The 22,790-nt window shown below is 33.5% G+C and overlaps 1 protein-coding gene across 3 annotated transcripts in view; it reads right to left on the bottom strand.

Annotated features, from left to right (window-relative positions):
* RADX (RPA1 related single stranded DNA binding protein, X-linked) overlaps window positions 1-22,790 on the bottom strand; it is a 62,195-nt gene that overhangs the window by 36,102 nt on the left and 3,303 nt on the right. For 2 of the 3 annotated variants that reach the window (XM_016148447.2, XM_016148416.2), the window contains exons 2-6: window positions 18,715-18,857; window positions 11,296-11,488; window positions 1,561-1,669; window positions 1,272-1,363; window positions 1,046-1,168 (exon numbers count right to left, since the gene is read on the bottom strand). In XM_016148447.2, coding sequence (XP_016003933.2) covers window positions 1,046-1,168; window positions 1,272-1,363; window positions 1,561-1,669; window positions 11,296-11,488; window positions 18,715-18,857 — 660 coding nt within the window. The remainder of the gene's footprint in view (window positions 1-1,045; window positions 1,169-1,271; window positions 1,364-1,560; window positions 1,670-11,295; window positions 11,489-18,714; window positions 18,858-22,790) is intronic. The other variant, XM_016148429.2, reaches the window with a different exon arrangement.

Here is a 22,790-nt window from a genome sequence, read left to right as displayed (position 1 = left end):
TTTTGGCTAAAACTCTGCCCTTTACCTTAATAGATGGGGTGAGGTCTGGTTCTATTTAGATATATTTAAAATATTAATTTCACAAGTCGAGAGTGGAATCTAATGAGGTATTATCTGAATGGTGTTAATGCTGTATTGTAATAGAGAACAGCTTGGTATATAGTCTTTAAATCTTCTGATGTTCCATAATTTCTACCATGTTGCTGATTTTAAAGTAATTACATGTAGTCAAGACTGGGAGTTACCCCAATGTTGACAAGCATATAACAACTAGTATTTTATTCATATAATCATTTTGAAAATAGTAAAATAGCACACCATATCTAAAATAATTTTTGGTACAAATTCAAAGAAGGAAACAATTCGCTGAAGTTGTTAAAAAGTATTATGTACTTTTTTCTTATAATAAATCTGAAGACTAATGTGATATAAAATGTATAATAAGGCATACCTAAAATGTTTTCAAATAAGTAAAGTTAGTAGACAAAATAGCTATAAATCTGAATGAATGCAAGGGTAAAATGTCAATGGCAAAGTAGGTAAAATATTGCCCAGCTGGTATAACACCACCAACTTAATATCAATTTGATACTCAAATGGAATCATACTTATCATTGTCAGTATTTAATTATACAGCCTGCCAATTCTCTACCAATTAATTTTATATTAGTAAAGTCTTCATTGTCTTTTATGGGGTCTACTTAGTCAATTTCCAAGTGGATACAAAGGGAATCGGCTATGTATATTTTAGTTTCACTGAATCATAAGCTTTTATGCCTGAAATGCTAACAATGAGAAATGATGAACACCTGCTTTCTGAAAAAGTAGTTTCATTCCAAAATTAATTCTGAATAGAAAATCAGAAGGTGGTTAATGTCTGTAATACCAAATATAATATTAATGCAGAAACAATTTAAACATTATCAGAATGTTTATATTTGTTAACTCAATATCATAACACTCCATAATTAAGGTTTGCCATTTTTTTAAGTTAGTGTCCTCACTTCTAAAAATAAAAAAAAATAAAAATACTGGAACTTAGTACTTGGACAAATATTTTCAAAGATTTCTGGCTGAGATGTAGAAAATAGTTGCACTATAAATGGATGTTGTGAAGTCCCATCAGCAATGTGAAGCCAGCGATATGACCAAAAATCTTCACGGTTTTCTATATGGATAGAGAATTAGAATAAATGAAGGTAACTATGCATATATGGACACAGAACTAATCACTGAAATACTTTTTTTGACTTTCAATTTCAAAAGCTTACCTTTCTTTTTTGACCGCTGGACCCTTCCTACAAAAACTAAAATGCCAACAACATCACAGATTTGCTTTTCTGCCATATTATCCAGTTCTGATCTAAAAAAAACCCAAATTTGTTCAATAGATATTATATCTTTAACAGTGAAAAAGCATTTTGTAATTATGATTGTGAAATGTACATTTATGTAATTACTACAGCAAAATTTGGGGTAGATTTTGAGCAAATTACAATATAATATTTCAGTAACTAACATTGAAAATTCTTTAAGATATTTTACAAGAAGCTATTTTACCTTGTGACAAAGCGGTGATTTAGTTTTGGCAATCTCCATTCTGGTTTCACCTGCCTTTCAGGAATTATTATTATATTAGTTGGGGGATCTCGAAGGTTCAGGCAGACTTCTGAAAAACAAATATATTACTTTAATATTATATTTAGTACATATAAAATAATATTCATATGTATAAATTACACAGGAAAATAACAGACTGAATGCTTTTGAGCCCAACACTAAACCTAAGAACTAGACCATTATCAATAGCTTTCTTCCACCTGTTACTTACTACATTGTCATGTCCACTTATCTCCCCACCAATGGTTAACCGTACTTTAAATTTTGTGTTTTATCATCTACTGACTTAAAAAAAAATTAATTACTATGTGTTTTTGCCCAAACAAAATACTGTTAAGCTTTCTTTGTTTACGAACTTTAATGAATGGAATCATATCATACATAGTATTCTAGGGCTACTTTTTCCGCTCAACATTATGGTCCTAAAATTCATCCATGCAGCTATACTTATTTTTTTTTCACGTCCACTGCTGAATAATATTCCAGGGTGTTGACATACTTCAATTTTATTTACCCATTATCATGTTGACGGAATCTGAATTATTTCCAGTTTTTGGGTCACAAACACGGTCACTATGAACTTTTTGTACACGCCTTCCTGTGTACACAGGCAAGAGTTTTTTTAAGGTATTATACCCAGGAAAGAACCCTTGGATTGTACAATATGCAAATGTTCCACTTGACAGGATAATTCAAAACTATTTTAAAGGACCTATTTATAGTTCCATCAACAATGTGTAAGAATTACCGTTGATCTATATCTTCTCCAAATTTTGGTATCGTCAAATTTCTTTTATATGTCAGTCTAGTGACATAAAATCACAATTTGTCATGGTCTTATTTTACAGTGCCATTATTGCTAATTATGTTGAACACCATTTTATATACTTATGGTTCATTCATGTATCCTCTTCTGTTAAATACTGGATTGTGTCTTTTGCTCATTTTCCTATTGGATTGTTTTTCTTTTTCTTATTTATTTGTAGGGCTTCTTAATATAGATTGGATACTAATTCTTTGTTGATTATATCACTACAAATATCTTCACTCACTTTGTGATATTTTTTTCATTCTTTTTATGGTTAGCTGCACTCAAAGATAGATATATATATATATGTATGTATATATTTATATATATACACACACATATATATGTGTATATATATGTATATATATATAAATTACAGTTGACATTCAATATTATATTAGTTTTAGGTGTACAATGAAGTAATTAAGACTTTATATAACTTATGAAGTGATCACCCTGATAAATCTAGTAGCACCCATTTCATACCACATATTGTGCTTACAATATTATTGACTATAGCTCTTAATTTTAACGTGGTTAGCTTTATGAATCTTTGTTTTTAGTTACTATTTCCTGTGTCTTATCCAAGAAGTCCTTCCTTATTCCAAGGTCAAAAAGATACTTTTCTGTTAAGTTCTTCTAAAAGTTCTGTCTTTCATATTTAAGTATTTGATATACCTGGAATTCATTTTTTATATGGTATAATAGGGATATGATAGGGATATAATGTCAGTTTTACTCATATATATCATCAAGTTTCCCAACGCTATTTATTGAATGGTTCCTTTTTCCTTGATGATCTGTACAGCACATTGGTCATATATCAAAATTATATATGTCTAGAGTTGTTCCTTGACTCTGTATTGTGACTTGGTGATCAATTTGTCTATACTTATACCAATACTGCACAGTCATAAATACTTTGTAATGATTCTTTATATTTCTAGGATAAGCCTTTACTCTCTCTTCAGCCCTCTACTTTTTGTCAGAAGTGTACTGACTATTCTCAATAATTATGTGCTTACACACAAATTTTAGAATCTGTTTGTCAGTGCCCCCCCGAAAAAAAATCTGATACAATAGCATTAAATATACAGATCAATTTGGGGGATTTGACATACTTATGAAATGGAGAATGACCTCCTACATAGGGACATGAGAAATTTTTCCATTTAGGGATTATTTAAGGTCTTTCAATAAAGTATTACAATGTCCTCCAAACAGGTCTTACATATTTTCTGTTAGATTTATTTCTAGATACCTTATAGTTATCATTGACAAGGTAAATTATGTTTTTAAAATTATAATATCTAACTATTACTGGAGTATACAAAATGAATTTTACACTCCAATAACAAAGAGTTAGAAACTATTGACCTTATAGCTGGCTTTGCCAATATCTTATTATTTTTTAATACTTTGTGTTAATTTGTATTTTCTTTGTAGAAAAATCTAATTTGTAAATAATGACAGCTTTGTTTTTCTTTAAAATTCTTATGCCTTTAATGCCTTATGTCTTTGCACACGGCTAGGACAGCCAGTAGAATATTAAATAGAAATAGTAATAGGTGGCATCTGTGTTCCCCATTTTAAAAAGGAGTGTTTCTAAATTTTCCCCACTAAGAGTCGTGTCTGTTGGTTTGTTTTCATTTTGTAAATATCCTTTGTCAGGTTAAAGAAGGTTCCTTCTCTTTTTGTTTTCTATTTAAAATTTATAAATGGGTGTAAAATTTTAATGAATGCCTTTTGAGATTCTATTAGGATAACCATTATCTTCTTTAAGCTGTTAATGTGATGAGTAAAACTTATAAATTTTTACATGTAAAAGCAACTTTGCATTTCTGGAGAACAATCCAACTTAGTTGCAGTGTGTGATCATTTTTTACGTTTAACTGAATTCAGTTTGCCAATATTCTATTCAGAATATCTAAGTATATGTTCATGGCTGAAACTAGCCCTTTAATTTTCCTTTCATACATTCTTGTTTGGTTTTGATTATCAAGGTTATATTGGTAGCAAAAATGAGTTAGAGAGTATGCCCTCTTAGTCTTTTCTTCAGAATAGTTTTGGAATGGTATATTCCTTGAATGTTTGATAGAAATTGCCTGTGAAATGGTGCACCTGGTATTTCCTTTGTGGGGCGATTTTAAAACTCTGATTTAATATCTTTAATAGTTATAGAACTATCTGGGCTGCCTATTTCTTTTTTGCCAGTAAGTAATGTTTTACTATGAATTTTCTGTGTAGCAAACAAAGACTAAATCAGGAGGAAGATACTTGATTTCCCATCCTATTACTAGAAAATTTATTTTGTCCTTATGAATCTAGGTCTTTTAATACATGAGTAAGGCAAGTTTGTATTATATAATATTGTCTTGCCCTTAGAAAACAGTTTGCATTTTACAGTGCTTTTCATATTATAGTTACTCTATTATATTGAAGGTCCCTTCTAGTTCTGAAATGCTAGGATTTTGAATGAAATAAATAGCCTGTTCCCTCCAAAGTCCAAAACACTCACTGCTATTATCTCAATATGTATTATGCAATACAGTCTTAAAAGCTCAAGATTTAAAAACACTTATTATTTGGATATACTAACTGAATACCATTTCGTAAAAGGTAGAACAGAATGATATACAAAATGGCAATAAACAAAGTCATACATTACTAGCTAATAATTTGTCCTTTCTTTTAAAATATAATTATTTTCATAGGCTTCCATGTATTAAGTCTTTTAAAAAACACATCTTAGCTGGTTTCTGGTCAAGATGATGGAGTAGGTAAATGCTGTGCTTGCTTCCTCTCACAACTACATCAAAATTACAACTAAACTACAAGAAAGCCATCATTGGGAGTCACCCGAAGTCTAGTTGAACAGATGTTTTACAACTGAGAACACTACAAAAGAGGCCACCTCAAGACTGGTAGAAATGAAGGAGATGTGAAATGCGCTTGTTTCACACCTGCGTGTGGCAGTTGAACAGAGGGAGAATTATTTTGGCTGTTGACGACCCCCAGGAGAGCGACGGGTCCCAACACAATACTGGGCTCCCCAGCCCAGGATTCCAGTGCTGGAAAGAGAAGTCTCCATAACTTCTGCCTGTGAAAGCCAGTGGAGATTGCAACTGAGTAAGACGGATGGCTGAGGGAGTCTCAGACATTCCTCTTAAGAGGCCTGTGCACAGATTTACTCAGTGATGAATTCAATCGCTCTGAGCTTCAGCTCTGGGGCAACAGCTCAAAAGGTGCCAGAAATATACAAGGACAAACTGAGTCGTCTGGCTTCAGGGTGAGGGCTGGAGAGGCATTCTCCCAGACAAAAGTGCTGGCAGAGGGCATTGTTCCTTTGGTGATCCCTTTCTCACCTGGCTTGCAGACCCAGGCAGGCACCATATCAGAGTCTCTATTAACCTAACACTAGTCACCTAGCCCTGGTGATTCCCCTGGGACCCTGACCCTCTAAAAGTATGGGCATACCCAAGCTGCTGTCAGTGGGTTTTCCATACAAATGGCCTGTCTTGGCTCATGCTTCAAACTTTCCTAAAATCTCTCAGAAGTTCACAAAACCTAAACAACCAGCATCTGGCCTAGGGGTGCCCAGTAATTCTTGCTGAGAAGCCCCAAGACTGGCACAAGCAGCAGCCAGCTTCAGTTTGCATTTTGACCTCTCAAGGCACATCCAAGCCCAGTGTGGGTGGCGGCCATCTGCAGATTGCTTGATGGCTCATATCAGGTAGCCCTAGAAAGGGCACAGGCTGCAGGTGAACTTGGCCTGTGGCAGGGCCTGTCCCAGGAGGCCCTGGCCAGCATTCCCAGTAGCCAACTTTGGTCTGAGCCAAAGCACCACTTGGGAATGACAGCTTATGATAACACACCCAAAGGGCAGGCTAGGCAAGCACCAGAGCCCCGCTAAAGTGAATCCTGCTCTGTAGAGTAAGCCCTTGCACAACAGCTCCTCCATGAGTCATGGCCAATCATCATAACCAATCAGCCTGAGGGTCACTCCCTCTGATGAGCAAACAGCAACCCAAACTCAACTATAATGGGAGGGAACACACATCCCATAAAAGGGACATACTTGGAACACCTGGATCAGGTGACCAGGGAAGACTGTACCACTGGGACCCACAGCACACTTACTATATAAGGCCACTCTACTAAGACTGGGAGACATACCAGCCATATCTAACACATAGAAACAAACACAAGTAGGCAGCCAAAATGAAAAGACAAAGAAACATGTACCACATGAAAGAACAGAACAAAGCTCCAGAAGAACTCAACGAATTGGAGACAAACAATCTATCAGATGCAGAGTTCAAAACAGTGGTTATAAAGATGCTCAATGAACTTAGGAGAAGAGTAGATGAACTCAGTGAGAACTTCAACATAAAAGTGGAGATAGTAAACATAAAAACAAACCAGTCAGAAATGAAGAATTCAGTAAGTGAAATAAACAATACCTTAGGAGAAATTAACAGTAGATTACATGAAGCAGAGGATTGAATATGCAATTTAAAAGGTAAGGTAGCAGAAAATACCCAATCAGAACAGCGACAAGAAAAAAGAATCTAAAAAAAATGAGGATATTTTAAGGGGCCTCTGGAACAACATCAAGCATACAAACATTTGTATCATAGGGATACTAGAAAGAGAAGAGACAGAGCAAACGATTTAACCTATTTTAAGAAATGACGGAAAACTTCCCTAACCTGGTGAAGGAAATAAATATACAAGCCCAGGAAGTGCAGAGTCACAAACAAGATGAACCCAAAGAGGCCCACACCAAGACACATCATGATGAAAATGTTAAAGGTTAACGACAAAGAGAGAATTTTAAAAGCAGCAAGAGAAAAGTAGTTAGTTACCTACAAGGGAGCTCCCATAAGACTGTCTGCTGATTTCTCAACAGAAACTTTGAAGGCTGGAAGGGAGTGACAGGAAATATTCAAAGTGATGAAAAGCAAGAACCTACAACCAAGATTACTCTACCAAGCAAAGCTAACATTTAGAATCAAAGGACAGATAAAGAGCTTTCCAGACAAGAAAAAGGTAAAGGAGTTCATCATGACCAAGCCAGTATTACAGGAAATGTTAGAGGGACTTTTTTAAGAAAAAGAAGAAAAAAATAAAAAATATGAATAATAAAATGGCAATAACTTCGTATCGATCAACAGTTACTTTAAATGTAAATGGATTTGATGGTCCAATCAAAAGATAGGGTGGCCGAATGGATAAGAAAACAAGACCCTTACATATGCTGTCGATGAGAGACTCACTTCAGATCAAAAGACACACAGACTGAAAGTAAAGGGATTAAAAAAGATGTTTCATGAAAATGTAAAGAAACAAACAAAAAGCTGGGGTGGCAATACTTATATCAGACAAAATGGACCTTAAAACAAAGGCTATAATGGGAGACATAACCATAAAAAATAATGAAATCTTGCCATCTTCAACAACATGGAAGGTATTGTGTTGAGTGGAGTAAGACAGACAGAGAAAGACAAATGTCATATGTGGAATATAGAGAACAGGATAAACAAACAACAGAAACAAGCTCACAGATACAGAGAGCATCTTGATGGCTGTGAAACTGGGTGATAGGGAATGGGTGAAGGCGGAAGGAATTAAGAGATATAAATTGGTAGTTACCAAATAGTCATGGGGATGTAGAGTATAGCTTGGGGAATATAGTCAGTAATATTATAATAACTATGTATGGTGTCAGATGAGTACTGGATTTATCAGGGTGATCACTTCAAAAGTTATATAAATGTCTAATCACTGTGCGTTGTACACCTGGAACTAATATTGTTAACTATAATTGAAAAAAATAACAGTATAAAATATTTTTAAAAGAGTGCCTACTCTGTGTCAGACAATTATTTTGCAAACAGTAGTAATAACAGCACAGTTTTAGAATGGTAATTTCTTAGTTTAGTGAAAACAAAACTAAAGTATACTGGAAGTATAAGGACATAAAAAACTGGATCTTTAAAACTAAAAAATGCACACATCTTAGTTTCTATAACTTGGAACTACATATAAATATTAAAAAATAAACTAAGATAAATTACCACAATAGTTTGTCTTCCAACATCGAAACCTGGAAGGCAGCGATGGTATCACAAATCCATATTCTCTTACTAATCCACATCAGCACCAGTTGTGTACTTGCCTCATTTACATTGCCCATAACATTTAAACAGTCCTGTTATTATTCACGACACTCAATTACACTTTCTTTTATCCAACCCATTCTCCTACTCTCCTGGCCATTCGTCCTTTCCTCAACTAAATTTGTATTCATTTCCTCTCTCCTTTTGTACATCATATTTTCTTACTGTTTACTGTCATTAGTCTTCATTTTACTGTAATTTGTTCATCTTACATATCTATCATTCCATTAGACTAATTTTTAAAAGTAAAACTCTATATTACTTATCTTTTCTTATCTCCTGAGATTTACAGAACTGCTTTTTTTTTCTTCAAAAGATCACTAATCAGTTTGAGATGGGTCATTATTAAAAATCATAAATCAAAAGTCATCTGAGTTTTAATGACATACCAATGTTTTGGTTCCCTGACAGTAATTAAATCAGATTCTCAGAGGGTGGGGTGCCGGTGGTTCTTTAAAGCTCTCCAGGTGGTACAAATGTATAGCCAGGATTGAGATCTACTTATACATTTAGGCTCAGCAAATGACAGCCTACAGATAGCTGCCTGGTTTTTCAAATAAAGTTTTACTGTAATACAGCCATGCCCATTCATTTACATATCATTTCTGGCTTCTTTCACTCTACAAAGGCAAGGCTGAGTAGTTGTGACAGAGACCATATTGCCTGCACAGTCTATAAAATTTACTATCTGGCTCTCTACAAAAATAGCTTACTGACCTCTGATAAAGAGGGAAAACATACTATTACCTATCAAACAGTTACAGGATAAAATCGAGACTGATGCTAACACTAATAAGTAAAACTGATTTATATGCTAAAAAACATATTTTCAATATATTCTCATCAAGGCTCTCATTAAAAAATATTTTCTATATTTGCAGTTATTTACTTGAAAGTATAAATAGCCTCTCATATCTTAAAGAGAAAGTTACCATTATGGAAATCTAGCCATATAATTCTACATAGAAGAAGTAACACCAGTTCTTGAATCATTTCAGTGTTAAATTTTAGTAGCTGTTATTCAACTGACTACATGCTGTCTATTGTTTTGCTTTCTATGTTTTTAAGGTTTAGAAGCAGCTGTTAGTATCAAACACATTTATAGATTTTCCCACAGCCATGTAAAAACTCGTTCAAATTAATTCTTTTACAACAGAAAACAGTGTATCTAGTAGAAAGAATACTAGGTTAGGTATTAGTAAAACTAGATTTTGATTTCCATTATGCCAGTTATTTATTATGTGACATCTACAAAGTCACTTACCTTATCTGTTACTGACAAAGGATGTCTCAGTTTTTGCTAAGCTATTTTGTCGCCTGTATATGCTTAGTTGTGAAAAAAAATATAAATTGGTAGACATAACAATAGATGTTGTGAATGAGCTTCCACTTGCCAAATTTTATTGGATTTTCTTAAGTAAGTCCCGACATCAATATCGGTTTAATTTCTCAACTTTCTATAATAAAGAGTAATGAGATAAATGCACTAATTGTACCAAACTATCTAGGGTAATGACTTGTCCATCGAGCAAGATGTGATCGATGCCTACTAAATGCTGAAGATTTTAATACAGAATCACAGGAAGTTTTCCAAAATAACCATATATTTAAGGAAACAATGAACAAAGGCTACATTGTCTGAACATTCTCTAAGTAATTAAGCTTAATAGATTAGCTAGGGAATTTAGAATACATAAAAAAACAGTTCCAGTATAAAACTATTATAACCCCAAAACAATACTTAAACTTGCTGAGTGATGTAATCTATAATTTTGAAAATGGAAATGCAAAAAAATATCTTATCAATCTCTTAAATCAATCACTTAATATATTAATTCTAATGCACGCAAAAAAATTTAGGATGATGCCAAGATGTTAAAACTTTGATTTCAACAGTAATTAGAAGAGCCCTTTCAAAACTGCAGCAATTGGAAACATTTTACTATTAGCCATAGGTTAGATATAACGGTATTGTACAGTATTGTATTAAGTTTTAAATTTCCTGATTTTGATAACTGTACTGTGATTATGTAATAAAATGTTCTCATTTTTGGAAAATATAGACTGAAATTTACTGAAGTGTTTAGAGATAAAGGGGTATATATATAATGGCTACCATTTACTCTCGAATGGTTTAGAGGACAAAATAAAGAAATACATATACACACATATATGTAGATCAATGGAGAGAGGAGAAGAGAGAGAGGGAGAAAAAGAAAATGATAAAGCAAAGGTAAATGTTAACAATGGTTGAATATGTGCAAAGGGTATACATGAGTTTTTTATACTACTTTTACATTTTATGTAAGTTTGAAATTATTTCAAAACAAGATGTTGACCAAAGCCCTTTTGATCTGTAGCACATAGTGACAGACAACTATATTTAAGTCATTTACTTAATATTATAATACAAAAAAACAAAAGATAATAAAAATAAGTATACACCAAGTAGAGCTCATTTATTAATCCACAATAAATATCTCAGATAACTTTTTAATAATTGCAAAACAAATAAGTATATTCTGTAAGTGATTGTTTGAAATTTTTATAGATATAGGAATTTAAAGATTTGTCAGGTTCTAACAGCTTGAGTAATTTTTAAGAGCCTATGGCTGATATGGTACTTTGCAAATTTATACAAACAAAATAACAATAAAAGAAATAAAAAAATATCGAATACTTAACCCATAGTAGAAATTAGTTTGATCTGCGGATCCACAGGGAGAGGCTGCAACCTGAATGGATAACTCCTTTTAACAGAATAATCTTGAAGGAGAAGAACTAAACCAACCCGCAGACTTTTATACCACTCAGGACACAAGGCATTCCACATAACTACTGACACTGTGCCTGAACTGTCAGCAACTTCCAAAAAGGTCTAAAAAAAAAAGAGTAAAATTACATTCATATTTGTTACTTTTATCTATAGGATGTTAAAGTTTTACAAATGAGGAAGTAAAACTATCAGGGAATGACTAAATAACTTATGATATCATATGACAGAAACTGTAACTATAAAAACTATGAATGAAGAATTTTTAGTGATATAAGAAAATACTTAAGAAAATTTAAGTGATACAAAATCTTATGTACTATATATTTGCCAGTTTGTAAGATACTTTAATACATGACAAACATAGTCATATGAATATGACATGCATATATACACTAATGGATATGATATATATGATATACGTATGATATCATAGATATGTACACATATATAATACATATGTGGGTAGATATATGATATATACACACCAAAACAAGGAATAAAGCAAACAATGTTAAAAGTGGTTCTCTGATTGGTATGATTTGGGGTGAAATTATTCGTCAGACTTATTTGTTTAGCTTTCCATATTTTCCAAATTCCCTAAAAAAAATACATAGCTTTTATAATAAAACCTTAATAACTGCCTAAAGTAATTCTTGATAACATGTGAAAATACAGTAAAATGTTAAGTTAAAAAAGGACAGAAATCAAGAAAGTTCTCATCAGCATTACATGACAGAGAAAGTCAAGATAACAGAAAGGTAAGTGACATCAGAAACAGCAAGTGAGAGACATCCCCAGATTTCTTCCCTTGAAGCAACAAGCTGAACAACTAAAACTCAACAAAAACACACCGAAACTGCACAACATGTCTGAGCATAGGATCTGAGCATAAGAGCTACAACAGGTCAGAAACCCAGGTGTCAGGCAGTAGACTTGGAGAAACAAAGAAACTACCTCTCACAGCCACTGGAGCTTCCTGTAGGGGGAAGGAGATGGGAGAAGGTGCAGCAACTTTCTTGAACAGCCCTGCCTGGGAGTGCTATGAGTTCCCTGTGGCCAGAGGCAATGCCCAGTCATCAAGGCAGAAGGCAGAGAAAAGGCGATGACAGAAAAGCAGGCACGGCAGAGAAACAAGTTAATTTACACTGGCCGAAGTTGCAAACTGAGACTGAACCGTAGCTTCCACTCCCAATCCAGAGGGGTCTTCTCCCATACCCTTCAAAACCGAAGGCCATGGAGCCCCAGGGAAATCTGAGCAAATGTTACCGAAACTGTTGCTAACACTGACAGAGACTGAAACCGAGTGCGATTAAACATTTATAAGAACCAGAAAAGGCATTAGTAAGGCTTTATATAAAGCAGGGATCCAAGAGGCTTAGACTCCACCTACTGGAAAGCAAAAGAAAAACATCTTTACAACAGGCTAGGGCCTGTTTTATATTAAATCCTCTTTCTGGAAAAAAGAAAGTTAGAATATACTACCATTAATGCCCAGCCAGAGAAATAGTCCATTAAACACTATGAATGACCAAGGTGACAAGGCATCTCAGCAATAAAGGGAAAAAAAATCTCCAGAAAATAAACTACGGACATAGAAATATGCGACTTAAATGACAGAGAATTCAGGATGATACTTCTGAAAAAAATCAATGAGCTCTGAAATGAATTATATCAACAATTTCAAGAACTGAAAAAACAACTATATGAGTAGAATGAGTTCTTTAGCAAGGAGACTGAAACCCTTAAAAAGAACAGTATAGATCTGAAGATAAAAAAAACACAGTGCAAGAATTGAAAAAAATGAAATAGCAAGCTTGGGAAATAGAGTCAACCAAATGGAGGAAAAGATCAGTGATATCAAAGACAGAAATCTAGAAATAAATCAGAAGGAAGAAGAGAGAAAACCAAGAATGAAAAATAATGAAAGAGAAATACAAGAACTAGCTGATACCATCAGGAAATGAAACGTAAGAATAATGGGAATTCTCGAAGGGGAGGATAAAGGAACAGGGATTAGAAAGTATTTTAAGACAAATGGTGGACAAGAATTTCCCAAATCGAAGGAATGAGCTGGAGCTTGGAATTCAAGAAGTCAACAGAACACCCAATTATCTCAACCCAAAAAGGCCTTCACCAAGAAACGTTGTATTAAAATTATCAAAAATCAACGACAAAGATAGAATTCTCAGGGAAGCCAGGGAAAAGAAGATGGTAACTAATAAAGGAAAACCAATTAGATTATCGTCGGACTTCTCAGCACAAACATTACAAGCCAGAAAGGAGTGGAATCAAATATTCAAACTATTAAATGAAAGGAACTACCAGCCAAGAATAATGTATCCAGCTATGTTTTCCTTTAGATATGAAGGGGAATTTAAGACCTTTCCAGACATACAAAAATTGAGGGAATTCTCCACTACGAGACCTGAACTACAGGAAAGACTGAAAGGTGTCAGCTCACCTAAAACAAAATGACAAACAAACAAACAAACAAACATAAATAGGAGTAAGGTGACTAGAAGGCTGATAGAAGCAGAGGAGTGCAACCCTTACTAGAAATAGAACATTATAAGCTTACATAATAAGAAGAGAATTGCTATAGCGAGATAGTAAGGAATGTTCAGCATACATAGGGACAAATAGAGACAATGACTGAAAAGGGGAGGATTCAAAAATCCAAATTAGCAAAGGGGAATGGATATAAGGGACATGCAGAAAAAAGGGATGATTGTATGTGTGTGTGTATATATCTTTCTCATATTCATAATGGTAACAACACACAGAAGATTCAAAACTGATACATAATATAAAAGAAGAAGAACTAGAGGGAAAACCCACAAAAGTCAACATAAATAAAGAAAACAGAAACACAATGACGAGGAAATAATGGAAACATCACACTATCAGAAAGCAAAAAATAAAATGGCTATAAGAAGAACTCATATTTCAATAATCATCTTAAATGTAAATGGACTGAACTCACCAATAAAAAGGCACAGTTGCAGAATGGTTCAAAAAACAAAATCCAACCATATACTGCCTCTAGGAGTCATATCTCAGTTCCAAAGTTAAATATAGACTCAAAATGAAAGGGTGGAAAATAATATTTCAAGCAAATGACATTCAGAGACAAGCAAGAGTAGTGGTACTAATTAATATCAGACAAAATAGACTTCAAAATAAAAAAAAAGGTAAAGAAAGATCACTTAATAACGATAAAGGGAATCATGTACCAAGAAGTCATAACACTTCTTAATATCTATGCTCCCAATTAGGGAGCTCTGAAATATGTAAAACAATTGCTAACAGAACTAAATGAAGAAACAGACCAAAATGCTATTGTAGTAGCAGACCTAAATATCCCACTGTCAGATATGGACAGATCATCCAAGAGAAAATGAATAAGAAATAGCATCCTTAAATGATACATTAGACTAACTGGACATAATTGATATTTACAGAGCCATTTATCCAAAAACAGCTGCTTATACATTCTTCTCTAGTGCACAGGGAATATTCTCAAGGATTGACCACGTACTGGGACACAGAGATAGCCTGAACAAATATAAGAGGGTTGAAATCATACCAAGCACATTCGCTGATCATTATGTTTTGAAACTAGAGATCAACTGTAAAAAGAAATTGGGAAGTGCAACAAATACTTGGAGATTAAACAACATACTACTGAAGAATAACAGGGTCAGAGAAGAAATAAAAAGAGAAATCAAGAAATACATAGAAAAAAATGATGATAATACAAGATATCAAAACTTTTTGGACATGGCAAAACGGTCATAAGAGGAAAGTTCACATCAGTACAAGCCTACCTCCAAAAACAAGAATGAGCTCAAATAAACAACCTAACACTTCATCTTTAACAACTAGGAAAGGAAGAGCAAATGAAGCCTAAAGTCAGCAGAAGGAAAGAAAGCATCAACATTGGAGCGGAAATAAATGAAATTGAAAACAGAAAAACAGTAGGAAAAAAAATGCAACATAGAGCTGGTTCTTTGAAAAGGTTAATAAAATTTACAAACCCCTGGCCAGACTCACTAAAGAAAAAAGAGAAAGTACACAAATAAACAAAATCAGGGATAAAAGGGGAAATTACGACTGACATCACAGAAATACAACAGATCATACAAGAATACTATGAAAAAGGATATAACACCAAATTTAATAACTTAGAAGAAATGGACTAGTACTTAAAAAAATACAACCTTCCTAGAGTGAATCAAGAACTGCAAAATCTAAATAGACTGATCAGCAGTATGGAAATTGAAACAATGAAAAACCTACCAAACAGTAAAAGTCCAGGACCAGATGGCTTCATCAGTGAATTCTACCAAACATTCAAAGAAGATTTAATACCTATTCTCTTAAAACTCTTCCAAAAATTTGAAGAGGAGGCAATACTTCCCAAATTATTTTATGAGGCCAATATCACCCTGATACCAAAACCTGATAAAGATAACACAAAAAAACTACAGACCAATATCTCTCATGAACACAGATGCAAGAATCCTAAATAAGATACTAGTGAATCGAATACAGTAACATATTAAAAAGATTATATGCCATGATCAAGTGGGTTTCATCCGAGAGGCACAAGGATGGTTCAACATATGCAAATCAAATAATCTAATACACTACATAAATTAAAAAATAAGAATCATATGATCATATCAATAGATGCAGAAAAAGCCTTCAACAAGATACAGCATTCATTTATGATGAAAACACTTAAAAAAGTCAGTATAGAAGGAAAACGCTTTAATATAATAAAGACCATATACGACAAGCCATCAGCCAACATTATACTTAATGATGAAAAACTAAAAACCTTCCCTCTAAGATCAGGAAAATGGCAAGGCTGTCCACTATCATCATTGTTATTCAATTTAATACTTGAGGTCCTAGCAAGTGCAAACGGACAAGATAAAGATATAAAAGCCATCCAAATAGGAAACGAAGAAATCACACTGTCACTATTTGCAGATGGCATGATTGTCTACATAGGAAACCCTAAAGACTTCAAAAGAACACTACTAGAAACAATAAACAAATACAGTAAAGTTTCTGGATGCAAAATCCATGTTCAAAAATGCATAGCGTTCCTATACTCTAATAATAAAGCATCAGAAAAAGAAGTGGAGAAATAATTCCTTTTGCAACTACAACAAAAAGAATAAAATACCTAGGAATAAATCTAACAAAACATGTAAAGGACCTATTTAATGAAAACTATAAGACCCTGTTAAAAGAATTCAAGGAAGATATATTCCATGTTCTTGGATTGGAAGATTCAACATAGTTAAAATGACCATATTACTAAGGCATTATACAGATTAAATGCAATCCCCATCAAAATCCCATTGGCAACTTTTAAAGAAATGGAACCAAAAAAATCATCAGATTTGTATGGAAACACAAAAGACTCCAAATTGTCAAAGCCATCCTGAAAAAGAAGAATGAGGCTGGAGGCATTACTCTGCCCGACTTAAATTTTGGTACAAAGCAACAGTAATCAAAATGGCATGGTATTGGCAAAACAGACACAGGGACCAGTGGAACAGAATCAAAAGTCCATATTTATATGGGCAAATAATTTTCAACAAAAAAAGCCAAAACATACAGTGGAGAAAGAAATGCCTCTTCAATAAATGGTGCTGAGAAAACTGGAAAGCCACCTGCAAAAGAATGAAACTAGACTGTTGTCTATCGCCACACACCAAAAGTAACTTAAAATGGATTAAGGACCTGAATATAAAACCTGAATCAATAAAATTCATAGACGAAAACATAGGAACTAACTCAAGGCCCTTGGACGTAAAGAGTATTTTATGAATTTGACCTCAAAAGCAAGGGAAGTAAAAGCGAAAATAAATGAATGGGACTACATCATATAAAAAGCTACTGCACAGCAAAAGAAACCGTCAACAAGACAAAGAGACAACTATCCAAATGGGAATATGTATTTGCAAGCAACACCTCTGATAAGGGCCTAATGTTCAAAATATACAAAGAACTCATACAACTCAATAACAACAACAAAAAAAATAACAAATGATCCAATCAAAAAATGGGCAGAGGGCACATTACCCTAGAGGACATACAAATGGCCAACAAATATTTGAAAAGATTCTTAATATGAGGAAAATGGAAGTCGAAACCACAATAAAATACCATTTCATATCTGTTAGAATAGATATAATCAACTGAACAAGTAATAGCAAGAGCTGGAGAGGATGCGGAGAAATAGGAACCCTCATATACTGTTGGTAGGACTGCAAATTGGTACAGTCACTATGGAAAACAGTATGAAAATTCCTCAAAACTAATAATTAATCTACCATATGATTCAGCAATCTCTTTACTGGGTATTTACCCCAAAGGCTTGAAAACCCATATCTGAAAAGATATTTGCACAATGGTGTTCATAGCGGCATTATTCACAGTGGCCAGGACATGGAAGCAACCGAAATTTCCTACGATAGATGATTACCTAAAGAAGCTGTGGTCCATATATACAATGGAGTATACTCAGCTATAAGGAGCAATGAAATACTGTGATTTTCAACAACATGGGTGGACTTTGAAATAATCATACTAAGCGAAATAAGGCAGGCAGAAAAAGTTGAACATCACATGGTTTCACTTTTATGTGGGATATAAACATAAAAGCAACAAATGAGCAGGACAAACAGAGACTCATGGACATGGACAATGGACTAGTAGTTACCAGATGGTGGGGGTTGGGGGTAAGTGGGAAGTAGATGGGGGAAAATTTTAAATCATTTCTTCAATTGATAAATTAATTAATTAATTTGAAAAAGATAACAGAAATGTGTCAGATAGATTTGACAATTACCAGGTCTCTAGTGAGTGATCAGTTGAAGAGAAATACCAGACTAATTTGTCGAGAGGTAAATGGAAAGCAAGAAAGTGAAACCATCTAGTGTAGCTTGCCTGAAGAGAAGGAGACAGGAAATAGAGGGGTCCTCAGGTCAAAAGATATTTATTTTTTTTTCCTTTTTTAAAATGGAAGACCAGAGTATGTTTATATGTTGGTGTAGAAGAGTAGAGTAGAAATAGCTGAAGATATTTTAAAAAGTGGGAAGAAGACCAGCTGAATCAGGAAATTAAAGGTTGCCAATGTAGTAAAAAAATATTTTTATATAAAAAATTACATAGACAAATACCTTGAAATATAAATTTATAAATGTTATTTAAACATAAAGTATCCTAATATGGAGTCATGTCTGTAAGTTATAAGCTATAGCTGTTAAATTAACATATAATATTAATATATTATATGTTACTTATACCTGGTATGGCTCAATCATTTTTTTATCAGGTTTTCCATAGTATCGTAGTCTTGATTTGTGCAAGATTCTCACAAGCAAAGCAGGAAAATTCTTTCTATTATTCCAGGTCATTTCAAGATGAGAAAGGGAAATTATTCTGGTATCTAGAATACAAAAAAAAATCTTCCTTAAGATGTCATGATAATTCTAAAAATTTATTTTCACGGTTAAAAATAGTAGCCAGATCATACCCAAAGTAACTCCTTTTTGCCTATCTCTTCTTACATATAAAACTTAGTAATACACACTATGCCTAATAATAATGACACATATAGACATGACTTTCTATGCACCTGTAACATAGGTAAATACCTATATTAATTAACACATTGTTCCATCTAGAATGCCTGTCACCCTGTCGAACTGTGTAATTACTGCCTAGAAGACTTGGATCTAAACTCACCTCCCTCAAGAAATTTGTGGAAAACACTCAATGCTATGGATTTTCCCACTGTGAAGCACTTACCTATTTAATTTATAGAACTGTTTTATGATATATTTCTGTATTGTCCTCACCTTCTTCTGTTATGTATATGTTCTATCTTTCCCAAACATGCCAGACATGGTTCAGTATCAGGGTCTTTGCACTTGCTACTCCCTCTGTCTGGACTGTCTTCCTCTTAGATATCTAAGTGACTTCCTTTCCCACTCCAAGGTTTGCTCAAAGGCCACTTTCTCAGTGATGTCATCCCTAACCACCCTATTAAAGACCGATCCCTTTACTTTCCCCCCATTCCATTTTTTCTTTTTACATAGCACTTATTATCTTCTTATGCTATATAATTTACTTTGAAATGTTTTAATCTTCAAGCCTGCTAACGAGTACAAAAATTGCTTAAAAGCTATTTGCCATCTTTAAAAGATTAACTCGTATTTCTGATTTTATTCTTCCTTCATTTAAGAAAGGTTCCACCTTCAATTCTCTCCACATTTTGTTCTCTAATAGCCCAGTCTCAACTTATAAAACCTGCATTTTTATTTGTTTCAATATTTATTTCGCTAAGGCAGCCTCCATGTCCATTTTTATTTACATAATGTAGCACCTACTTAACATTTTGGCATGAAAACCATATTTGTAATTTCAGTATGAGTTTAAATGGTATTTTATCATTATACCTGTACCATTAAACACACACACAATTATTTTTAGTATTAGAATTTCTAGTGTAATTTTTCTTACAGATTCTCCCTGTACATTACTAACCCAGGATCACAGGTCCTAATATTTGACCTGATATAATTAAGTGATTTCCTTTTTAATATTGGTCAAATCATGGATCAGCTCTGAATTATCTGTAATGCATGTGGAATACTCATGAACAGTGAAGGCACATATGTCTCCTTTATTGGCTGGAATAAATTCGAGAGCTACATGGTTTTGTAAAACAGAGTTCTAAGAGCCATTATTTCTGCTATAATTAGGTCCAGAGAGTTAGCTGTGATCAGACATCTGGCCAGTTATTGTTCTCCCAAGTTTGGGTTTTTTACTCACAAATTTTATAGCATACACATAGCTCTCCAATCCAAAAAGAAACTACAGGCTATACATAGATAATGAAGAATCTGTAAATTCACAGAAAAAGAAAGAATGAATACAAACTAGATTTTCAATATAAAAAGTAAGTAAACAATAGAAGAGTGATTCTCAAACATTTTGGTCTCAGAACCACTTTACAGTCTTAAAAACTACTGAAGATCTCAAAAGCTTTTGTTTCTGTAGATAATATCCATATAATATTTATCATATTATAAAAACTAAGAAATAAAAATTATTCATTAGTCCCCTTTAACAATAAACCTATTATTATCATATAAACATGTATTTTTTGAAAAAATGACCATATTTTCCAAAATAAAAAAATATAGTGAGAAGAAGGGCATTCATTGTTTCATTCATTTGCTGGATAATCATATTTTCTTTGTCATTCTGTCTGCTTCAATGTCACATGTCATGTAGCCTCTGGAAAACTTCACTATATATTTTTGAGAGAATGAGAGTGAAAAAAGGTAAATAAGACCTTAGTATTATTAGTTCTGATGTTGTGAATTCCCTGAAAAGGTCTTGAGGACACCCCTAGTGGTCCTTGAACCATACCCTGAAAAATGCTGCAAAAGAATAAATATAAGGAATGCAAAACGGAATACAGATAAAAGCTGAAAAAAATTAGGAAACAGTAGAACTGCTAAATCTAATTCCCTTGAAAAATTAAGAAAAAGGTAGACCTTTGACAAGTACAATCAAGTACAATATTTAGAATGTGATCAACTGTAAAAATAGAGAAAAACTTTTATAAAACTTATAGCAATATCTAAATCAGAATATATAAGGAGAAATATAAGGAGAAATGAACAAAACCACAATCATAAAGAAGCCAGTATTTCTCTCCAAGAAATGGGCAAATAAAATAGATCGAAAATAATAATGTGAAATATTTTAATTAAAATTAAAAAACTTGGTACAATAAGAAACTTCATATCTAATAAGTAAGCTTTTTCTAAACTTCTGGGGGCTAAATGGGAAATCAAAGTTAAAATCACAAAATATGACTAATGAGTTAGAATAAAAACTCTATGTTTCAAAACCTGGGGGGATGAAGCCAAAGCAGTACCCATGGGGAATTTTAGAATTTTAAAGGCTTTTGGAAGAGCTAAACAAAGAAATAAATGAACCATATATTCAACTCAAGAAAGTAGCACAAAAATATAATGAAAAGAAGGAAAGGCATTAAAGATGATAGCAGCTATCATCTCTCCACTATAGACTTCTTAATTAGTAAAGCCAAGAGTCTTTTTTTTTGAATACCAATAAAATAGACAAACCTCTGGCAAGGCTGGTAATGGAAAATGGTGGACACAAAAAAATTAGGAATGTAAAAGGGTATATAACTAAGACAGATAAAAAAATGTAGACTACTATGCACAATATTCAGAACTAGGTGAAGTGAGATTTCCAAGTGAAATATCAACTCTCAAAAATGGACTCAAGAAGCATAATTGGTTTCATTACTTTTTTACATAAGAAATTGATAGGGAGTCATTCTCCCAATCCCCAATACTGGAACAAGGTCCCAGATTCACATACTATTAGGAGTAAATTCTACCAAACCTTCGATGAATACATGATTTCTGTAAACACAGAAAAATGGGAAAGCTTCCAAAGTCATTCTACTAGGCTAATATTAAATTAACCTGATAGCAAAATTGGACTGAAATAGTTCCCTCCTAAAAAAAAAGCAACAAAACCCATGGACCGAATTCATTTGAATATACAGAATAAAAATAACAATCACAACCAAGTAGAGATATAAAAGTGACTCGACATTAGAAAATCCATTAATGTAATTTATTTCACTTATTCTTTTAAGCAATAAATACTTACTAAATGCCTACTTTGTGCCAGACATTGTTCTGGGTAAAGGGGAAGTGGCCCACAAACAGTCAAAAACCAGAGCCCTTACCCTCATGGATCTTATAAACTAATGGGAAAACAAAGAAAAAAATTCAAGTGTTATCAATTTTATGTGTGGTGATGTAATAACAACAAATGGGTAGAAAATACATATTTAAATAGCTCTTTTCTAATATATTTTATATACTCGAGGATTCACTGAGGATGGAAGGATCTTTCCAGAAATATGAAACAGCAGGGGCAAAGTACCTGAGGCAGGGAAGAGTTTGGAGGTTTGAGTATCAAAAAGAAGTGTGGTATTGTTGAAACAAAATGGTGGAGGAGAGAAGTTAAAGGAGTAAGGGCTTGCTGTCTCTTTTTATAAATAAAGTTCTAAACGCAGTCAAATCCATTCATTTACATATTGTCTATGGCTGCGTTTGCTTTATGGTGGCAAAGCTGAATAGCTGTGACAAAGACTTTATGACTGGCAAGCAAAGACAAACATATTTATGATCTGGCTCTTTACAGGTGTAGGGCCTTGTGGGCCCTGGTAGGAGGTCTGGATTTTCATCTAGTTGCAATACAGAGCCACTGGAGAGATAGGCAGGAAAGTGGGATGATGTAATTTCCATTTTAAAAAGCTGTC

The sequence above is a fragment of the Rousettus aegyptiacus genome, unplaced genomic scaffold (genome assembly GCF_014176215.1).
Source record: "Rousettus aegyptiacus isolate mRouAeg1 unplaced genomic scaffold, mRouAeg1.p scaffold_m13_p_9, whole genome shotgun sequence".
Taxonomy (NCBI): Eukaryota; Metazoa; Chordata; class Mammalia; order Chiroptera; family Pteropodidae; genus Rousettus; species Rousettus aegyptiacus.
This window is presented reverse-complemented; position numbering and strand designations above follow the sequence as displayed.